This window comes from Chroicocephalus ridibundus, chromosome 3 (genome assembly GCF_963924245.1).
Source record: "Chroicocephalus ridibundus chromosome 3, bChrRid1.1, whole genome shotgun sequence".
Taxonomy (NCBI): Eukaryota; Metazoa; Chordata; class Aves; order Charadriiformes; family Laridae; genus Chroicocephalus; species Chroicocephalus ridibundus.
In genome coordinates, this window is record NC_086286.1 from 46,995,448 (window position 1) to 47,012,321 (window position 16,874).

General features: G+C 42.4%; 1 protein-coding gene across 2 annotated transcripts in view; it reads left to right on the plus strand.

The window, feature by feature from the left end:
* The first annotated feature begins 2,873 nt into the window (after positions 1-2,873).
* The window catches only part of TARBP1 (TAR (HIV-1) RNA binding protein 1), a 37,932-nt gene continuing 23,931 nt past the window's right edge, over positions 2,874-16,874 (plus strand). For both annotated transcript variants that reach the window (XM_063329021.1, XM_063329022.1), the window contains exons 1-12: positions 2,874-3,732; positions 3,842-3,939; positions 4,846-4,915; positions 5,791-5,939; positions 7,075-7,127; positions 8,900-8,997; positions 10,193-10,328; positions 11,367-11,463; positions 12,323-12,412; positions 12,656-12,794; positions 14,492-14,588; positions 14,884-15,059. In XM_063329021.1, coding sequence (XP_063185091.1) covers positions 2,874-3,732; positions 3,842-3,939; positions 4,846-4,915; positions 5,791-5,939; positions 7,075-7,127; positions 8,900-8,997; positions 10,193-10,328; positions 11,367-11,463; positions 12,323-12,412; positions 12,656-12,794; positions 14,492-14,588; positions 14,884-15,059 — 2,062 coding nt within the window. The remainder of the gene's footprint in view (positions 3,733-3,841; positions 3,940-4,845; positions 4,916-5,790; positions 5,940-7,074; positions 7,128-8,899; positions 8,998-10,192; positions 10,329-11,366; positions 11,464-12,322; positions 12,413-12,655; positions 12,795-14,491; positions 14,589-14,883; positions 15,060-16,874) is intronic.

Consider the following 16,874-nt stretch of genomic DNA (forward strand, 5'->3'; position numbering starts at 1 on the left):
GAAAAATGGTTTTCTGCATGGGAAACAAAAGAACTGGGTTTTACTTTACATTTAAATACACGTATCAGTTTGAACTGTTTTCTTGAGGTTTTTCTGGATTCTCTATTTTATATGTAACTGAACCCATGCAGAGTGGTAGGGCATACGGAAACTGTGTTAGCTAGCAGGTTTAAAATAATTCCTTTCCACCTTTTTTTTCTTGAATATATCACATATACAGTCACCCTGCAGTCAGCCATTTTGCAACTGGTAGGCATTCAAAGATAACAAATTTTTAATAAAGTTGGGGGAAAATGGATAGCCAGGAAAAGGAGCGCCTGTACTCCTGTGATCTGGAGAGAGTGATCAAGTGGGCGCTCACACTGTAAAACTTTCAGTAAATCTTTCTTCTTCCTAAGCAAGTACAGTTTAGCCGAGGTAACGCCCATACCCCTTTGAAACCACGTTGTACCCATGCTGCTGCACAGGGAATTTGTCATCCATTGCTTTCAGAAGAACAGAAGGTTCCAGGTTTCCTATGCCCTTTCACAGAATCACAGAATCATAGAATCATTTATGTTGGAAAAGACCCTTGGGATCATCGAGTCCAACCATCAATGTCCCTCTACACCATATCCCCCAACACCACATCTAAACGAGTCTTAAACACATTCAGGGATGGTGACTCCACCACCTCCCTGGGCAGCCTATTCCAGTGTCTGACCACTCTTTCTGTGAAGAATTTTTTCCTAATGTCCAGTCTAAACCTACCCTTCTGCAGCTTAAACCCATTCCCTCTTGTTCTATCGCCAATTACCTGTGAGAAGAGACCAGCACCAACCTCTCTACAACGTCCTTTCAAGTAGTTGTAGAGAGTGATGAGGTCTCCCCTCAGCCTCCTCTTCCTCAAACTAAACAGTCCCAGCTCCTTCAGTCGCTCCTCATAAGATTTATTCTGCAGGCCCTTCACCAGCTTCGTTGCCCTCCTCTGCACTCGCTCCAGCACCTCGATATCTCTCTCCTATTGAGGTGCCCAAAACGGGACACAATACTCAAGGTGTGGCCTCACCAGTGCTGAGTACAGGGGGACAATCACCTCCCTCCTTCTGCTGGTCACACTATTTCTAATACAAGCCAGGATGCCATTGGCCCTCTTGGCCACCTGGGCACACTGCTGGCTCACGTTCAGCCGCTTGTCAATTAGAACCCCCAGGTCCTTTTCTGCCAGGTAGCTCTCCAGCCACACTTCCCCAAGCCTGTAGCGATGCATGGGGTTGTTGTGGCCCAAGTGCAGGACCCGGCACTTGGCCTTGTTGAAGCTCATTCCATTAGCGTTGGCCCATCGGTCCAATCTATCCAAGTCTCTCTGTAGAGCCTCCCTATCCTCATGTAGATCAACACTCCTGCTTAACTTGGTGTCATCTGCAAACTTGCTGATGACACACTCTATGTCCTTATCAAGGTCATCAATAAAGGTTTTAAACAGAAATGGTCCCAACGCTGAGCCCTGAGGGACACCACTTGTGACCGGCCGCCAGCTGGATTTAACTCCATTGACCACCACTCTTTGGGACCGCCCATCCAGCCAGTGCTTGATCCAGGAGATCGTATGCTCATCCAGGCCATGAGCCGCCAGTTTTTCCACGAGAATTCTATGTCTAGGTAGACAATATCCACAGCCTTTCCCTCGTCCAATAATCGGGTCATCTTGTCATAGAACGAGATCAGGTTCGTCAGGCAGGACCTGCCTTTCATAAACCCATGCTGACTAGGCCTGGTTGTTCATTATGTGACTTGTAATGGCACTCAAGATGATCTGCTCCATGACCTTCCCTGCTACCGAGGTCAGACTGACAGGCCTATAGTTTCCCGTATCCTCCTTTCTGCCTTTCTTGTAGATGGGAGCTACATTTGCTACCCTCCAGTCCACTGGGACCTCCCCAGTTAGCCATGACTTCATGATTTCCTAGCCATGATTTCCTACAACCACGTCTTTTAGGAGAGTGGTTTGCCACCATTTTTGATATGCTGATCTCTAAATCTCTTTTCAAGGGAACTGTAATGTTGTATAGTGAATTTACACCTACTGTAAATCAGGTTGCCTAAGTTATACACTTCAGCTGCACTAGTAAATTAAACTGCATGGGAGTCCTTTTCTGTGATCACAAGGAACAGTTCCAGTGTCCAGGACCCTTGTACCAAGCCAACAGCCCAGATCCAGCACCCAGGAACCACTCCGGTCTCTTCCTGATGTGGGTGCAGGGCACGCAGGCTGACCTACGGGTGCTGCGATGGCCGCGCAGGCTGGTTTCAACAATTTATATTGGCATAAATGACAACACCAAGCCTGACTGATGACAAAATGGAGCATTTTGTGTATTACTGCTGCTTGATCTCATGTGACGATGTGCGTGAAGCAGAAAAGGAGTTTCTAAGAGACACGCTGAGGGAAGTTCACCCCCTCAAACATGGCGCTGCCACCCGAGATGTCTCTGTCAGGCCTTCCAGCGCTCAGCCCTGAGAACGCACCAGGGCATCGAGTTTTGCTTAGCAGCTGAGACAACTGGAAACCCGGGGACACAGACACACACACGTGGCTGTGTGGGCCTGCGGGGGGACACGGCACCACACAGCCCAAGAGTTTTCCGGGCGCCCTCTCCCCAGCCCCCGCACGGCAGCCAAGCACCTCCCCCGACTTCCCGGGCCGACTCGCGTCCCTCAGCGGGCTGCCAGGTCCCTCGTCAGCCGCCCGCCTCGCCACCCGCCGCCCCTCAGGCCCCCAGGCGCCGCCGCCGGGCCACGCACCGTCCGGCCGGGCCCCGCCCGCCCCCGCCTGCGCAGGCGCGGCGCTCCCCCTCCGCGCCGCTCCGCTCCGCGCCGCTCCCCCCCGCAGGATGGAGGTGGTGCTGGCCGACGCGCTGCTGGCCGGCGGCGGGGACCCCTGCGCGCTGCTGCGGGCCCTCAGCGCGCCGCTCTGCGCCGAGCGGGCGGAGGCGCTGCGCCTCCTGCTCCAGCGCCTGGCGGCCGCGCCGCCGCCACCGCCGGGCGAGGCCGAGGCGCTGCGGCGGGTCGCCTGGGAGGTGGCGCTGGAGCGGTGCCGGCCGCTGCTGCGGGGCGGGGAGGCGGCGGCGGCGGGAGGGGGTTGCGGGGAGCGGCTGCGGCTGGGGCGGGCGGCGCTGGGGGCCCTGCGGCACTGTGTGGAGCTGTGCGGGCCGCCGCTGGCGGCGCGGCTGGCCCGCGACGCGCTGGCGGAGCTGTCGGCGGGCGGCGGGGCGGGCGCGGAGGCGGCGGTGGAGGCGCTGGTGGCGGCGGCGCCGCGGCTGGAGGAGCCGGCGCTGGTGGCGGGCTGCGTGGCGGCGGCGCTGGCGCTGGTGCGGGAGGAGGGCGAGGGGGAAGGGGAGGAGGCGGCGGCTGCGCTGGTGGCCGGGCGGCTGCTGCCGGCGCTGGGTGGTAACGGGGCGGCCCTGCGGGGCGTCTGGGAGGGGCTGCTGGGCGGCGGCGGGGCGCCGCGGGTCGGGCGGGCGCTGCTGGCCCTCAGCGCTATGGCCGACGCGCTGCTGCCGCGGGGCCCTCCGGGACCAGGGTCGGTGCTGGACGCCCGGCTGTGCCCGCGGTTCTGGCGGCTGGTGCAGGAGGGCCTGACCGAGCGGGACGGGCTGTGCCGCAGGAGGGCCCGCTACCTGCTGAAGCGAGCCCTGGACCTCAGCGGCGGCCAGGGCGGCGAGCTGCGCTGCCCCACGGACGGCGGAGACGGTACGGCGGGGGCCGGGGAAGGCAGTGGGGCCCGGGGGGTGATGGCGGGGCCGGGGGGCGGGCGTCTGGACGGTTTGGCTGAAGGAGAAACTCGTTCTTTTTTTGTCAGAACCGAGCCTGTTTTGGTGGTCCGCTGAGAAGAGTGACACACTCCAGCAGTTTTGGGAAAGTTACATTTTGATAATGGAAACTCTGGAGGGAAACCAGGTAGGGGCACCCTAAAATCTGCACTTGTCAAAGCCATCTGTGATGCCTTGCTTCTGGCGCGTGCACTGGGGGTATTTTTATTGGGTAGAAATATTTCCAGCTTTGGTGATTGAGGGTATCTGAGTAAGCATTAACAGTAATGTTTTTATTTCTGACTTACTTAAAACACAGCACGTTGGATTTACTCATTTGGAATAAATACAAAGCTCTTCTCTCTCTTTGAAATAATCCTGGTTAAAGCAGTGGATTGAACTCATAAAGAAAAACCTGGGTTGCAGCTTGTTGCAAGACCATGGGTAACCTGTTTCTTAGGGAAGATTGCAACTTAATAACCTCTTTCAGCGGCGGGGCGGGGGGGGGGGGGACACGACACACCGCATCTGTGTCCTAAACCACTTGGGGCCTTGGGTGAAAATTACCGAGTTTGACTCGGTGTTCGGTGTACTTGGCAAAAAGATTCCAGTTGAGCTGAGGCTTGTGTAATTGTACAGTATTGTGGCGCTGATTATTAGTCTTGAGTGCCTCTTTGTAGTTATTTTACTTGTACATAATTGTTCTGTAACTGAGAGAAAGAGTATTTACCAGAATGTTTAACTTTAGAGATTTGTGCTGCTTTATTATTATTATTAATTTGATGAATAGAATGGTTAGTTGTTAGGAAGTAGTATTTTTATGATACACTAGCATGGAAGTATCAGTTTTTCTTCAGTGCTAAACTGTGATTGAGTGTTACATACCATGTGCTGGGATCAGTCGCACAGGCACTGCAGGTTTGTTTAAGTGCAGTTATATTGTCAGTTACTATATTAGTACTATTGAGAGTAAATTCCAGCCCATGAGTAAGTGCCAGTTCCTAGGTTTGAGATATAAGCTGACTACTTACATTACATCTGATTTGCGTTTCAGATCCATGTCATAAAGCCAGTATTACCAAAGCTAAACAGTTTATTTGAGCATGCTATATCAGGGGAAAAAGGTAAGACATAACTTTTTCTGAAACGTCTCCTAAATATTAGGCAGTTAAGTAATTATTTTTTTTCTTTTTCTTTTGCTGTTTTAGTAGCAGCTTTTTGTTAAGTTTTGTTTCTCAAAATAGCTGTTTTCTGGGTGGCTTTTCCAGTTTTTGTGGGTCTGCTATATGCATAGGTTGCTTGGTAAACATGCACAAACAGTGCCGCTATCCTCTGAGAAGAAGAAATTCCAGCATATGCTTATTGCTTGCTATGATATGTTGGAATATTTTTTTCTGTCAGCAAACCTAACTAAATGGCCCTTTTTCACTATATTTTGCTTTACTTAAGCTAATGTGAAAATAAAATAAAGCCAGAGATAGTTGGGGTGATTTATATGAGCCAAGTTACCTGCACAACTCCCTCACTGGAAGTGGGGAGAGAGTGGCAAGTGCTGAGGCAGCGTGGCAAAGGATGTAATGTCATCTTTTGTAGGGCAAAACAGAACACATCTAATTAGGTAGTGCAAGATGTTAGAAGTTAAAGTTCAGAGATCTGTAAAGTGGGAAGACTGTTAATGTGGACGTGTTGCAGGTGAATACAATGTTGAGATGAGGAGAGCTGCAGGAAAGAGGACGTGGGTTTTGCATTTTTTTAGTCATTTTAATTTATAACTACTGAAATTTACAGGGTAAGTTTTTGAAAGCCATGTTAATAAATATTATTTTGTGTTGGAGTTTTAGCAGGGTACTTTTATAAACCTAATAGCTATAATCATATTTTTGAAATACCCTGTGAATTGACTGTGGTGTTGTCCAGAAGGTCAGTATGTTATATGTTAGTACGCTAACGTGTCGCTGTCAATTCTGTCTCAGTTTAGAATAATTTGCTTTTGTAACAGGTTGTTGGTTGTTTCACCCGTCATGGCACATGTGCATCTATAAAAGAATGTTTGAGAGTGAGAATAAAACACTGACAAAGGAAGGCATTCTTCATTTTCTGGAGCTTTATGAAACAAAGCATCTTCCAAATTCACTTGGTTTTTCAGAGGTAAGGGTGTTACTGTTACTTGCCAGAACAAAAAAATGTTCTAGTTTGTAATATATTTTAACACTAATTGCCTCAGTAGTATTGGAATTGGACGCATTCTGTAAAAATAACATCTTTCTTAGCTGTGCAAGTGATGGCAATATTTGTAACTGGCGTCAAATATATAATTACTTGAAAAGCGGTCTGGCTAGAGGGAATGCATTTTTGAGTGCAGTCATTCATTGCTATATTTCAAATTAATGCTCTCTAATTAAAGTTGGCTCCCAATTTGTTGATATTTATTAGCAGAAGTGAAACTCTCAGGGGGATAATTGATGCTTCAGATTTTCAGAGCACCGGAACCTTTGCAAAATTATTAACTAATATTAATTGATTGAATGTGTCTTGGATAAACCTGGTCAACAGACTTCAAGTCTATGCGTAGTGTGACTCCTCAGGGATGGATTTTGAAGATCTATTGTTAGATAATCCTGTGAGGAGGTGAATGTCTCTGTAGTACAATCCATGTATTACTGTATCCCATTAAAAAGCACACTTTAAAATATTCCATAGGTAGTAAGAAATAGTGTAAGTTTAAAGTTCTTAATTTTTATTGTTTTATTAGTATTATTTATAGGCTGACTCCCCAACCAGCCTATGCCTTAGTAAGGAGTGATCTATATTATACTGTTATTTCTTCCTTCTCTCCTTCATAGAAGGAGCATAGCCCTCAGAGGTTAACATTTCTGATTTATCCAAATGAAGTCAGCCTCTTGATGACTAACTTGAAATCCAGTCAATCTTAAAACGCACGCTAAATCTTTCTATGTGTGTGGGCCCTTCGTCTTTCCTTTATTTAATGTTTAAATGTATTTTCTCCATCTGTTTCTCAAAAAAGATTTCTTATTTGCCTGCTCCTTTCACAATGCTCTGAGAAATGTACCTAGTGAAAAAACTGCTCTGCTTTTTTATTCTCCTGCTCCCCCCTCTCTTTAGTTTCCTCCTCTTTTTGCTCCTGTTAGTTACTACTAGAAAGAGTGTTCTCTAATTTCTGACTCTGTCTTTTTAAAGTCTGGTGAAATAAGTCCAGTTAGGCTCTATGTAACAGTGCCTTGCAAGTGTACATTTAGCCATTGTTATTGTTTCCTTTTATCAGTTTGTTATTGGACCATTAATGGATGCCCTCGCAGAAAGTTCCCTCTATAGCAGGTAAGCCACTGATTTTTTTTTATTTTTTTTTTTTTAAGTAAATGCATCAATTATTGGAAATGTATTCTACTAATACTGGTTTGAGTATGTAGGTGAGGTCTTGGATAAAGGAAAACGTTTTAATAAGCAAATGGTGTTGCTAAACTCCCTGACAGGTACAGAGCTTTTCAGGAAAGGTGGGTGGCTGTGAGTAAGATGAAGTGGGCTCAATTTTATCCTAGTAGTAGCAACGTCGGGTTGCCTCAAGGTCCTAATTTACTCCTGGTGTATTAATTTGGAAATGAAGTGAGATATGATAAATACATAACTTAAGATGATAATAAAATACTTTGCTGTTTTAGAAAGAAGGGGCTGCTCTAATTGTTGCCAATTCATGACTGATAAAGTGTTTTTTCAATGGTGCCTGGTTATCTTTTGAGAAATTAATCCTTTTTCACAGGAGACTATTTGAGGTCGACGGATGACAGTGGCCTCCCTTGGTGTAAATACATAAGGAAAGGACAAAAGTTTGAGGCACTGCAAGTTGCTACACATTCAGTGTACTGATGGCATTTAGTCCTTTGTGTTAGTTGCGTGGAGAGTACTGAGAATGGGGAATAAAGCGCTGAATGCACTTTTGTGCACTCAGTGTTACGCCAGATGCAATGGCTTGGGCGATTCCGCTAGCACTCTGAAACTCGGTTCAGAACCGCATTGGAGGAGCCTTGAATAGCTGACCTGGCAGCTAGCAAAGTTGACACTGCCTATTTGTGCACTTTTTTGGGCAGGAAAAAATGTGACTGTTGCTTATGAAACTGGTGATCAATTTGGATTGGTGTAGTAAAAATAGGTTGTTTCATCTGAACCTGATGGGACAAATTTGACTTCTGTGGGCTCTGGGAGCAGTTAGGTGTTTCTTACCTCAGTCAGCTGGCTGCAGTATGCTTTCCGTGGGCGTACACTGATGGGAAGTCAGAAGCTGAAGCAAGTGCTGAGTGTTTCAGTGTGTTTGGTTAGAGTTGTGTTGGATCGATGTTTCATAATCTTCTCTCTTAGCTTCAATATTTTCAGTGAAGGTGTTGGGATATGTAGAGGAGGGTGTGTGTTTGAGTGTACCAAGAATGTATAGAGTTGTTATGGTTAATGTCAGGCTGTAAAATCTCATGACTGTCTGATGCTAATCCTTGATAGCCGGATCCTGAGACTTCTGACAGGACACAGGTTGTCTCTCTTGGTTTCATGGAGCAATGCCTGTGTCTTTACTTAACCTTCTGTGCTGATCAGTGGTTTTGTTTATACTGACTTTATAGTCTTGCTCCTTAGCACACTTGTGTAGGTAATTTGTCTTCGCTTTTTTCCGGATCAGAGTGGTGACAATCATGCTACGCACGACAGATCTTGTCCCACGGCCCTTGGCAACCCACTCCTGGAGGCCCATGTCATGCTGTGGGTGCGGGCACAGAGTTGATCTTACTGTGGGCTCAATGTAAGGTGCTCTCAGGCCTGAGTAACTGGACTTGAGGCTGCTGTTGAATGCCAGAGTGCATTGCCACCATGACCTTGTAGGTGGCCAGGAAGAGTCACGCGTTGTGATGGTCCCCATCCTCTGTGTGTTTGCTGGGTGCTGTGGGAATACTGGGATAAGCGGGTGCAAGCTGATGCGCACCATCTCTGTGGCCTGTTGCAGCAGTCTCTGCAGTGAATTAACCACTGAACTGCACTTTGTTTAAGGGCAATCCTACTTGTAGCTGTTAACATACCTGTTGTGTATTTGATGTTTTAAAACGCAACAGGACACCAGGTCAGTTGATGGGAGCCTGTCCTCCTTTGGGAATGAGGCTACAGAAGTTTTTGGCTACTTATCTCATGCTTCTTCCAGAGGAAGAAAAAGGTATGTTTCAATTTCACCGTTCTTTTTTTAAATAAAGAAACCAAATAAAAACTATGGACCCATTTTCCAAATCTCATGTAAACATTTACCACTGTTTTTCTACGTTACTTGAGAGAAAATAGAAGTAGTTCTCCTTGTGGCAGGAGAGTTCCCAGAGAAGAGAGAGAGGTCTTCAGAGGCTTTGAGGGATGCTGCAGTATTAAGGTACAAAAATATTTCAGGGGCAAACTGAAGCAGACTTACTTTTTTATTAAAAAAACCAAACTAACTCCTGAGTTCTGAAGATGAACAGTGTTTGCAGATTCTTTTTTCTTTATTTGTCAGTGTAGATAATACTGTGCTGAGCAAAATCTTTAGAACTATGATTTTTTTTTTTGTTTTACGGGCTTTATATATTTTTTTCAACCTATGTGCCAGACTTTTTTAGTCACAACCTGTGTAGTTAGGCATTCAAAAGAGCCAGTTCTAGTCTGAAGCTGAGTAAGGCTTCTTTTATTGTGAGGTTGGATGGAGGAAGATTTCTGAGATTGTTCCAAATTTTGGTGTTAGTGTAGGCTGAAAAGAAGCAGCAACCTTTGATGGAACAGAATTTAATATCTGTTCTAATTGGATTAAATAAGGATATAGCCAGCTCTGTTTCAGACACATATTCTGTTAGGAAACACCTTCCGTGTTTGTAATGTCATAGGTGCCCTATGCTCTGCCCCATCCCAAGGTGTATATTTTATCACAAAACGGAGAATCTGTGATTAACAACCCTGAGACTGGGTGACCTGGTTCTGCGGATTGTAGCTGTGATGCCTTGTTGAGGCTTGCTTTCGCCATGCCAGCATCTGTTAAACCGGTTGAATCGCCAGGTACTTTGGTCTGCCATCACACGGACTGAGTAGCAGCTTAAAAAAAGGCATTGCCTAGTACTTGAAACAATAGGATTTAAAATTCCATTACTGAGCACGGTGATAAGTGCAGATCACCAAAGCAAAAATTTGGTTTATTTCTTACCATATTACCTTACTGACAGACTTCTTTGCAACATATTTTTTTCATTGAAATAATCAGGAAATTATCCTGTTGTCTTTCATTTAATTTTCAGAAATTATCATAACACTCTTCTGCTGGGGTCCATGTCATTTAATTGCATTGGAGAACAAGAAATCACTCTGTATTGTTTGTTTTGTTTACTTTTTTTCTTAAGGTAGTTTCCTGTTAAAATTTATTCAGAAGATGACAAGTAGGCATTGGTGTGCTGTTCCCATTTTGTTTCTTTCTATGGCTCTGGCATATATCCCTGCGTGTAAAGTACTGGGCGCTGAAGGACTTCATGCTTTAAGGTAAAATGCACACTGCGTTGTATTCTTGCAGACTTCTTGTAAAGAAACATGTTGAACATCTGGAGAGCCAGGATTTAATTGATGTTTGTTGCTTCTGGGAGGATGTGATGGCCGTGCATGGGAATGGAAGGTTCTGTCTCCTTTATGTCCCAATTCACAGAGGAAAGCAATTCAAGAACCAATGTATTTATATCTGTGTGACTTAAAAAATGAGTGCTTTTCCTTTCAGTCCTTTGTCATAGCTTCTTCGCTTCTTTTTTGGCATGATTTTTTCCCTGGTCTTCCAATACTTCCTAACTGATACATATCAAACTTCCTTTTCTTTTAATTACATTAAAACCTTGTTTAATGGCAGTCGAAGCTATATCAGGCGACAACCCACGAAGTTGAAAATTGAGAGACTTGTAAATAAAAGGCTAGGTAAAAGTTCTTGGCATGCGTATTGTCGTTAATCACACTGATGTTTAAGTGTCTGCGTTCACTTCCTGGAGACACTAAAAATCAGTAATTATTTCAGTGTAATAAAACTTGAGCTTTGAAATAAAATCTTAGCAGTGGTGGAAGGCATATTGGATAAAAGTAGTTTGCCAAAAAAAAGTCAGACGCAACTCTTCTGATAAAAGATCATTGAAGGTTTCTTTCAGTGTTGTGCTAGAGTGAGAATTCAATGGCATGTTTTATGTCTATATTTATTACAGATAGAAATGCAAATATTAAATGATCAGTTTGAACTGATGTTATCGTGGGGATTGTTCTTTAGTTTTGGTTATGTTGCGCCACTGCCCCCTCGCCCTTTTTACCTTGTCAAGTATATGCTTATCCAAGTTTTAATGTCAGTTTTTGAAAATACATGTAGCGGTAGTCTTGGTTCCAGATGGTATGCTCTCTGATCAGGCAGTGATTGTGTTACGCTTAGTAGAATGTGTTTGTTAAATACAATCTAATATTTTGAAGAAAATTCATAATTAGCAAATACATAAAAGTGTTCAAACTTCCTAAGCGTGTGTTTCCTATAGTGCATGTTTTTCCTCTTTCCAGAGATGTCCTCCAGTGTACTATGATTACACATCAGATTTTGTTGCGCGGAGCTGCTCAGTGCTATCTTCTTCAAACAGCTATGCATTTGACAGATGTGGTGAGTTTAGTTTATTTGTTGTTTTTTTTTCCCTCCTGGTGTAAAAGAAATACACTAACACTATAACAGGGTAAACAGGACTCAAAAGACTGCTAAATACAACATGGAACAACTGATTTTGCTGGATTTCCAATTTTTTTAGTGACTACTTAAAAAAAAAATAATTGTGCTATGTAAGTATGGGTATGCGTCTGTTAACTTTGGTTTTCATGAGATGTTTGTTTTTCATTACCGTTTATTAGTTGATATTTTTTTATAGAGTTTTGATGCAGTAGTTATGGAATAGTATCCTATTATGATATCCATTGGATAAACTCGTGTTTTAACAGATAGAAACTAAATGAACTTTTCTGAAATACCTAAGAGAATAAAAGTGTTCATAATAGCAGAATGCTAAGAGTACCATTAATGTTGAAATAGCAAGTCCTTAATTATTCAGTAGTCAAAGTATTCATGTTTTGGTTGTCTTACAACGTGCTTGCTTTCTGTGTCTTCCTTGTTGTGTGTTATGGCTATAAACCTGTCTGAGCAGAACTTCCTTTTGGAAATAGATACAGTACTTATTGGTAACTCTTACTCATTTATGTACATTCATTTAAAAGGTATCAGCAGTGAGTAGCACTATTCTTCTAGTCATTCATTAGCTTTCAGTTAGATTTTAATACTTGGGGAAAATTTAAATTGTGTTCCTTTGTAAAGATAGGTTGGTCTAAAAGACACAAAAGCGTGTCATGGAAAGGAAAACGATTTCTTTTTCTGAAACTTTTGCCAGATGACAGCAAACTTCTTGAGTCATTTTTTAGATGTTATCTGTTATATATTATGTTGGCAACTATTGTATCTTGATTAATTTCTTCAGGAAAAAGTGTCCCTCGCAGAAGTTTCAAGCTTTCTTCTGTCCCTTAGACCAGAGGAGTCCCTGAGGAGGGATACTATGTTATGGATGGAGGTGAGAACTGGAGCTGGTTTTATGTTCATTAAACGTTTTTTAATACCTACCTTACTCTCTGGAAGAACCTTTTTTGATGTTAGAGGGGGATAGTCTGCCAAGCCTCATGGTAGATGAGTTAATGCCCCTCACGGTGTGGGTTTGTTGATGTTACAGCTTGTATTTAACAGTACTGTTATATTGGTAATGTCAGTACAGAGCTGGTAAGTATGGTTAAATAGTAACATACTGGTTTTAATTTAGCTTTGCAGTTGGTTTAAAGAGAATGACGGATGCTTCAGAAAGTCTATAATCTCTGATTTTGAACATCAAGAAACATCATCATTATGTCAGTATGTACGCAGGCTTGTGGCAGGGTACCTTAAGACCCCAGCATCTGAAAGTAAGTTCAGTGTTCATGAATGTAAAAATATCTTGAAGATAATTTAAACAAAAAAAATTACAAAAATCCTTTGGATTTTTGAAGAGCTGTTTATTTATATTGTACTTACTGAAATTCTACTTAATTTGTGGTGTTCGTGATTCTTAAGTTTGAACTTTATTTTCTAATTCCAATTTTCCTGCATAAAATACAGTCCTGCAGTATTAATTTAAAGTTAAACCTTAATATTCAGTTTTAATGCTGCACTGATGCCTGTCCATTAGATTTCTTTTGTTACTTTTTTGGTGGTGTGTGAAAATGATGGAGTATGGGGGCAGAGGAGAGCACAAGGGCATGTGAATAGTTGCAGGTTCTGTAGTGTTTCTCAGCACAGCTTTGCAAAATGACCGAGTATGTTTATGGGGAGAGATGCCGTATAGTAACACAGCTTGGCAGCTCGTTACGCCCTTCCTGCGTAGTGATGTTCTTTTGATCTTGGACTGCTTGGAGCAGATGAGCTGCCACCCATTATAACCAAGGAAGGTTCTTTGTATGCTGTATAAATATGCAGGGACTTCTTTCTTCGCTGTCACGTTTTAAATTATTATAACTTCAGTTTAGAATTTTCTTTCAGATACCTTGAAAGGAATAGCAGATTGACTTTCTGAATACTTTAACTTTTGTGTGGTAGTCAGTTGCTCCAATCGTATCCATTTTTTAATAGTTTTATAATGAAAAAAGTCAAAATTGAAAACTTTTTTAGTATTATGACTGTGGGAGATACAGAAACTAGGGCAGAATTTGCTTGTGATAAAAAGGTTCTGAAGCTTCCTGTAGCCTGGGAAACTTCGCTTGATTGTCTTATGTCTAGAAAAGTTGCAAGCAAATTTTGTCTATAAAGGTAAATGCTGTGCTAAAACTTTTAGCAGATCATCTCTGCTTCCAGAAATGTCTAGTCCTTGGTCTTTATTACCTGTAATTTCATTGGAGACATCTGTGTTTCACTTCTAAAAAGTTTGCAATTTCCTGGTTCCTGAATCTTAGTTTATAAGCAGTTCTGTGGAGGGAAAAAAAAAAAAATCAACCATGTCCAGCTGCTTGAACCATACTCCAAAGTGCATTTTGCTTTCTGAATTCCCAAAGCCAAAAACATACCGGTCAAGAAAACCTAAACCCAGCTTATGCACTACTATTTAAGAAACAATTTAAGTGCCATGATGTAGTCTTCTGTAAGGCATTGATGAAAAGAGAAACTTTATTTAGTTTTTTTTAATTTCCTTTTGACACAATAGTTTTAATTCGTATAACTTTCAGGTGGTCAAAATCACAGCTGGTGTTTCTGACAAAGCATAATGGAATTATATTCTTGGTTAACTTCATTTGAATATGCTGATGTATTTTTAAAAGCAATAGAAAAGTCTGTTGGGAGCTACTACATAATATATGCTAGTTCATAGTATAACACATTGCCTAAAATTGATTTAAGCATCGCGGCCAATGAGATTAGCCTCTTTGAGGCGTAAAGGAAAACCAATTGTGTTTGAGTTTAGTTTATATCTAGATAAAAGAATGCAAAAAATTAGTAGTAATGTTCTTGTTAGCATTAACTGTTGTTATATTAGTAATTTATTTTAATAAGTTGTAAACAAAAAAGTTTTAAAAATTAACATGAAGGTATTTTTTAAATACTGTGGAAACCTTAAAATATCTTTAATCAGGAGAAAATTGCTTTATGCCTGACTGGTTTGAAGCTAAGCTTGTCGCAACAATGATTCTATTGGCTGCAGACGTGGAACAGATGAGGAATAAATACAGGTAAGTATGAAATACCTTATTTTACATTTTTCTCTTTTTCAACCCCCTCACTCCTGAAGGATCCAATAGAAGCCTGATCAAGTCAGGATGTTGTCCTCTTTTCTCTGTAGACTTTTGGTCAGCCTGATCGTTCCTTAGACCTTGTCCAACTGTTGCTGCAAACAAACTGGGTAGCATTTCTAAAGATACTTAAGTGACTTGGAAACACATGTCCTATTTATTTCCATGAGTGACTTCAGCACTTAAGGCAGATACTCAGAAGAAGAATTTCTTTTTAATTTTTGTTTTTGTGTAGTGGAAAAAGCAACATAGAATGGATTGAACTAGAGGCTTTCTTGAACCCTCTTCTGGATGTCTTGATGAAACTTGGCAGTAATGCTTACATACCAACACTGAAAACAGATAAAAGCCTACAGCTTCTCTTGAAGTTATTGCAGACCCGTTCGTTAAAATGTTCCAATACGCAAGATGGTTAGTGATATCTTCAGTATACTGTGTCTTATATTAATTACAGTCTAACTAAAACTAAGGTACTTACTGTTTTAAGGCTATATTGTCAAATTAATACTAGTCGAGAAGTGGTAAATGTAAAACTTGACAATCTGGCATATCTGTTATGAAATTGAGCTGTGGGTCCAATCCTACAGGGGCTCTTCTGAAGGTGTCCCAAGGACTGGGAGTTGAGAACATGGAAGGCTTCTGAGAAAGCAGTTGTTATCCATTAGGGTTAGATTAGCAGTTAAAATTTGGGGAGTGTGACCATATTAAAGGTATTTATAGGCCTGTTCTTTGCCAATGTACAGATTCCATAAGTCATTTAGACACTTCTGAAAGAAGTTAGTGCAGAAACCCATCCTAACCTACTTAGTTGCCACAGGTTCAGCCAGAGCCTTCCCTGAGTGCATAGTTATTCTGCTAGATGTACTATTCTCTGAGTTGACGAGTAGGTAATTTCGTCTCAACTAACGCTGTTTAGACTGCAACAGACAGGATGCCTCTGACTATTTCGCAGTATTAGGCATGATTTCAGTAGGCATGCTTGACTGACTTGCTTTAGTTTCACCTTGTTTAGAAGCAAGGAGGTTAAGAGGTGCCCACTTAAACAGAAGTCTGCTGATCTGACTCTCCAGGAGTTTTGCCCCCCGCTTCCCCCCCGCCCCGAGATTGAGCACTTTTAACTTGTAGACCTTTCAGGAGAGTCTGAACAAAAGCTACGTCCTTTTGTTAGAACTTGGTCAATTTGTAACCAGAATAGACATTTTTTTTTTTTCCTGAGAGCAAATGAAAAATTGCAATATTATTTTCCTTAATTAGATGCTGAACTGGAACAAGAGGGATCTTGGCATTTGTTTTCTGCTTCTCCAGATTATTTGGGGATTTTTTTTTTTCAGTGATTTTATAACATGGAATACAAGAGTAGCTTTGGAGCGGGGGCAACAGATCTAGGCTTTTCCATAAAAACAAATAAATTATTTCAGGTTCTGCATCCAGGTTTCATAAAGATGTCTAAACGCAGCCTTGAAGTAAATGCTTACCATCATTTTGAAAAGTGCTTTATGCATTCATCCGCTCCTTTTAGATTTTAGCTGTTTGACTGAAATATTGAGCACTGTTAAAGTTCATATCGTGGGGTGGTCTCTGACTGCTGGAGTGGATTCCTTCAGATGAAACTAAACTGGAGGATGTGCCCCAACATAGAATTCTATGATTCTGTGTGGCCCAACTGCCAGAGTGCATTCAGGCTACAGCACGGGGCTAGAACAAGCCTGAAGCAGGTCCCTGCGAAACACATGCGAGTCCATGTTAGGCTTTTAGTATCAGAAATTTAACTCTGTAAATAATTTCCTTGTGTGCCTTATTTCCTTATATGCTTGCTAATGTAGACGTAATTGATTGCTCCTGCTTTGGTGATTTTGATGCAAACCACGACACTGGGTCTTTCAAGAGGCATTCAGAATTGGACTTGTAATATTACGTCTTTTTGTATGAAGTTAAACAAGGATTGCTTTTCTTTTCTTGTGTTATTTTCTATGATGTTTTCATGTTGCTTCCTTCTGCACAGGAGAGCCGAGTCATAAATCTTGTTTATGCAGCTGTGAGTTGACTGTGTTGAGGGGTGGGAAGAGTAATGCTGTAAAACACAGAAGTTTTATTTACGTGTTGATTAAACAGGAGGTGAAAAGTCCTGTCTGTCAAATGGAAAATGGTAAAATGGGAGGGGAAAAGAAAAGAATTTAAGCTTATAAAATAAAAATAATAAAAATTGGGAAGTGTTGCTGTCTGTAC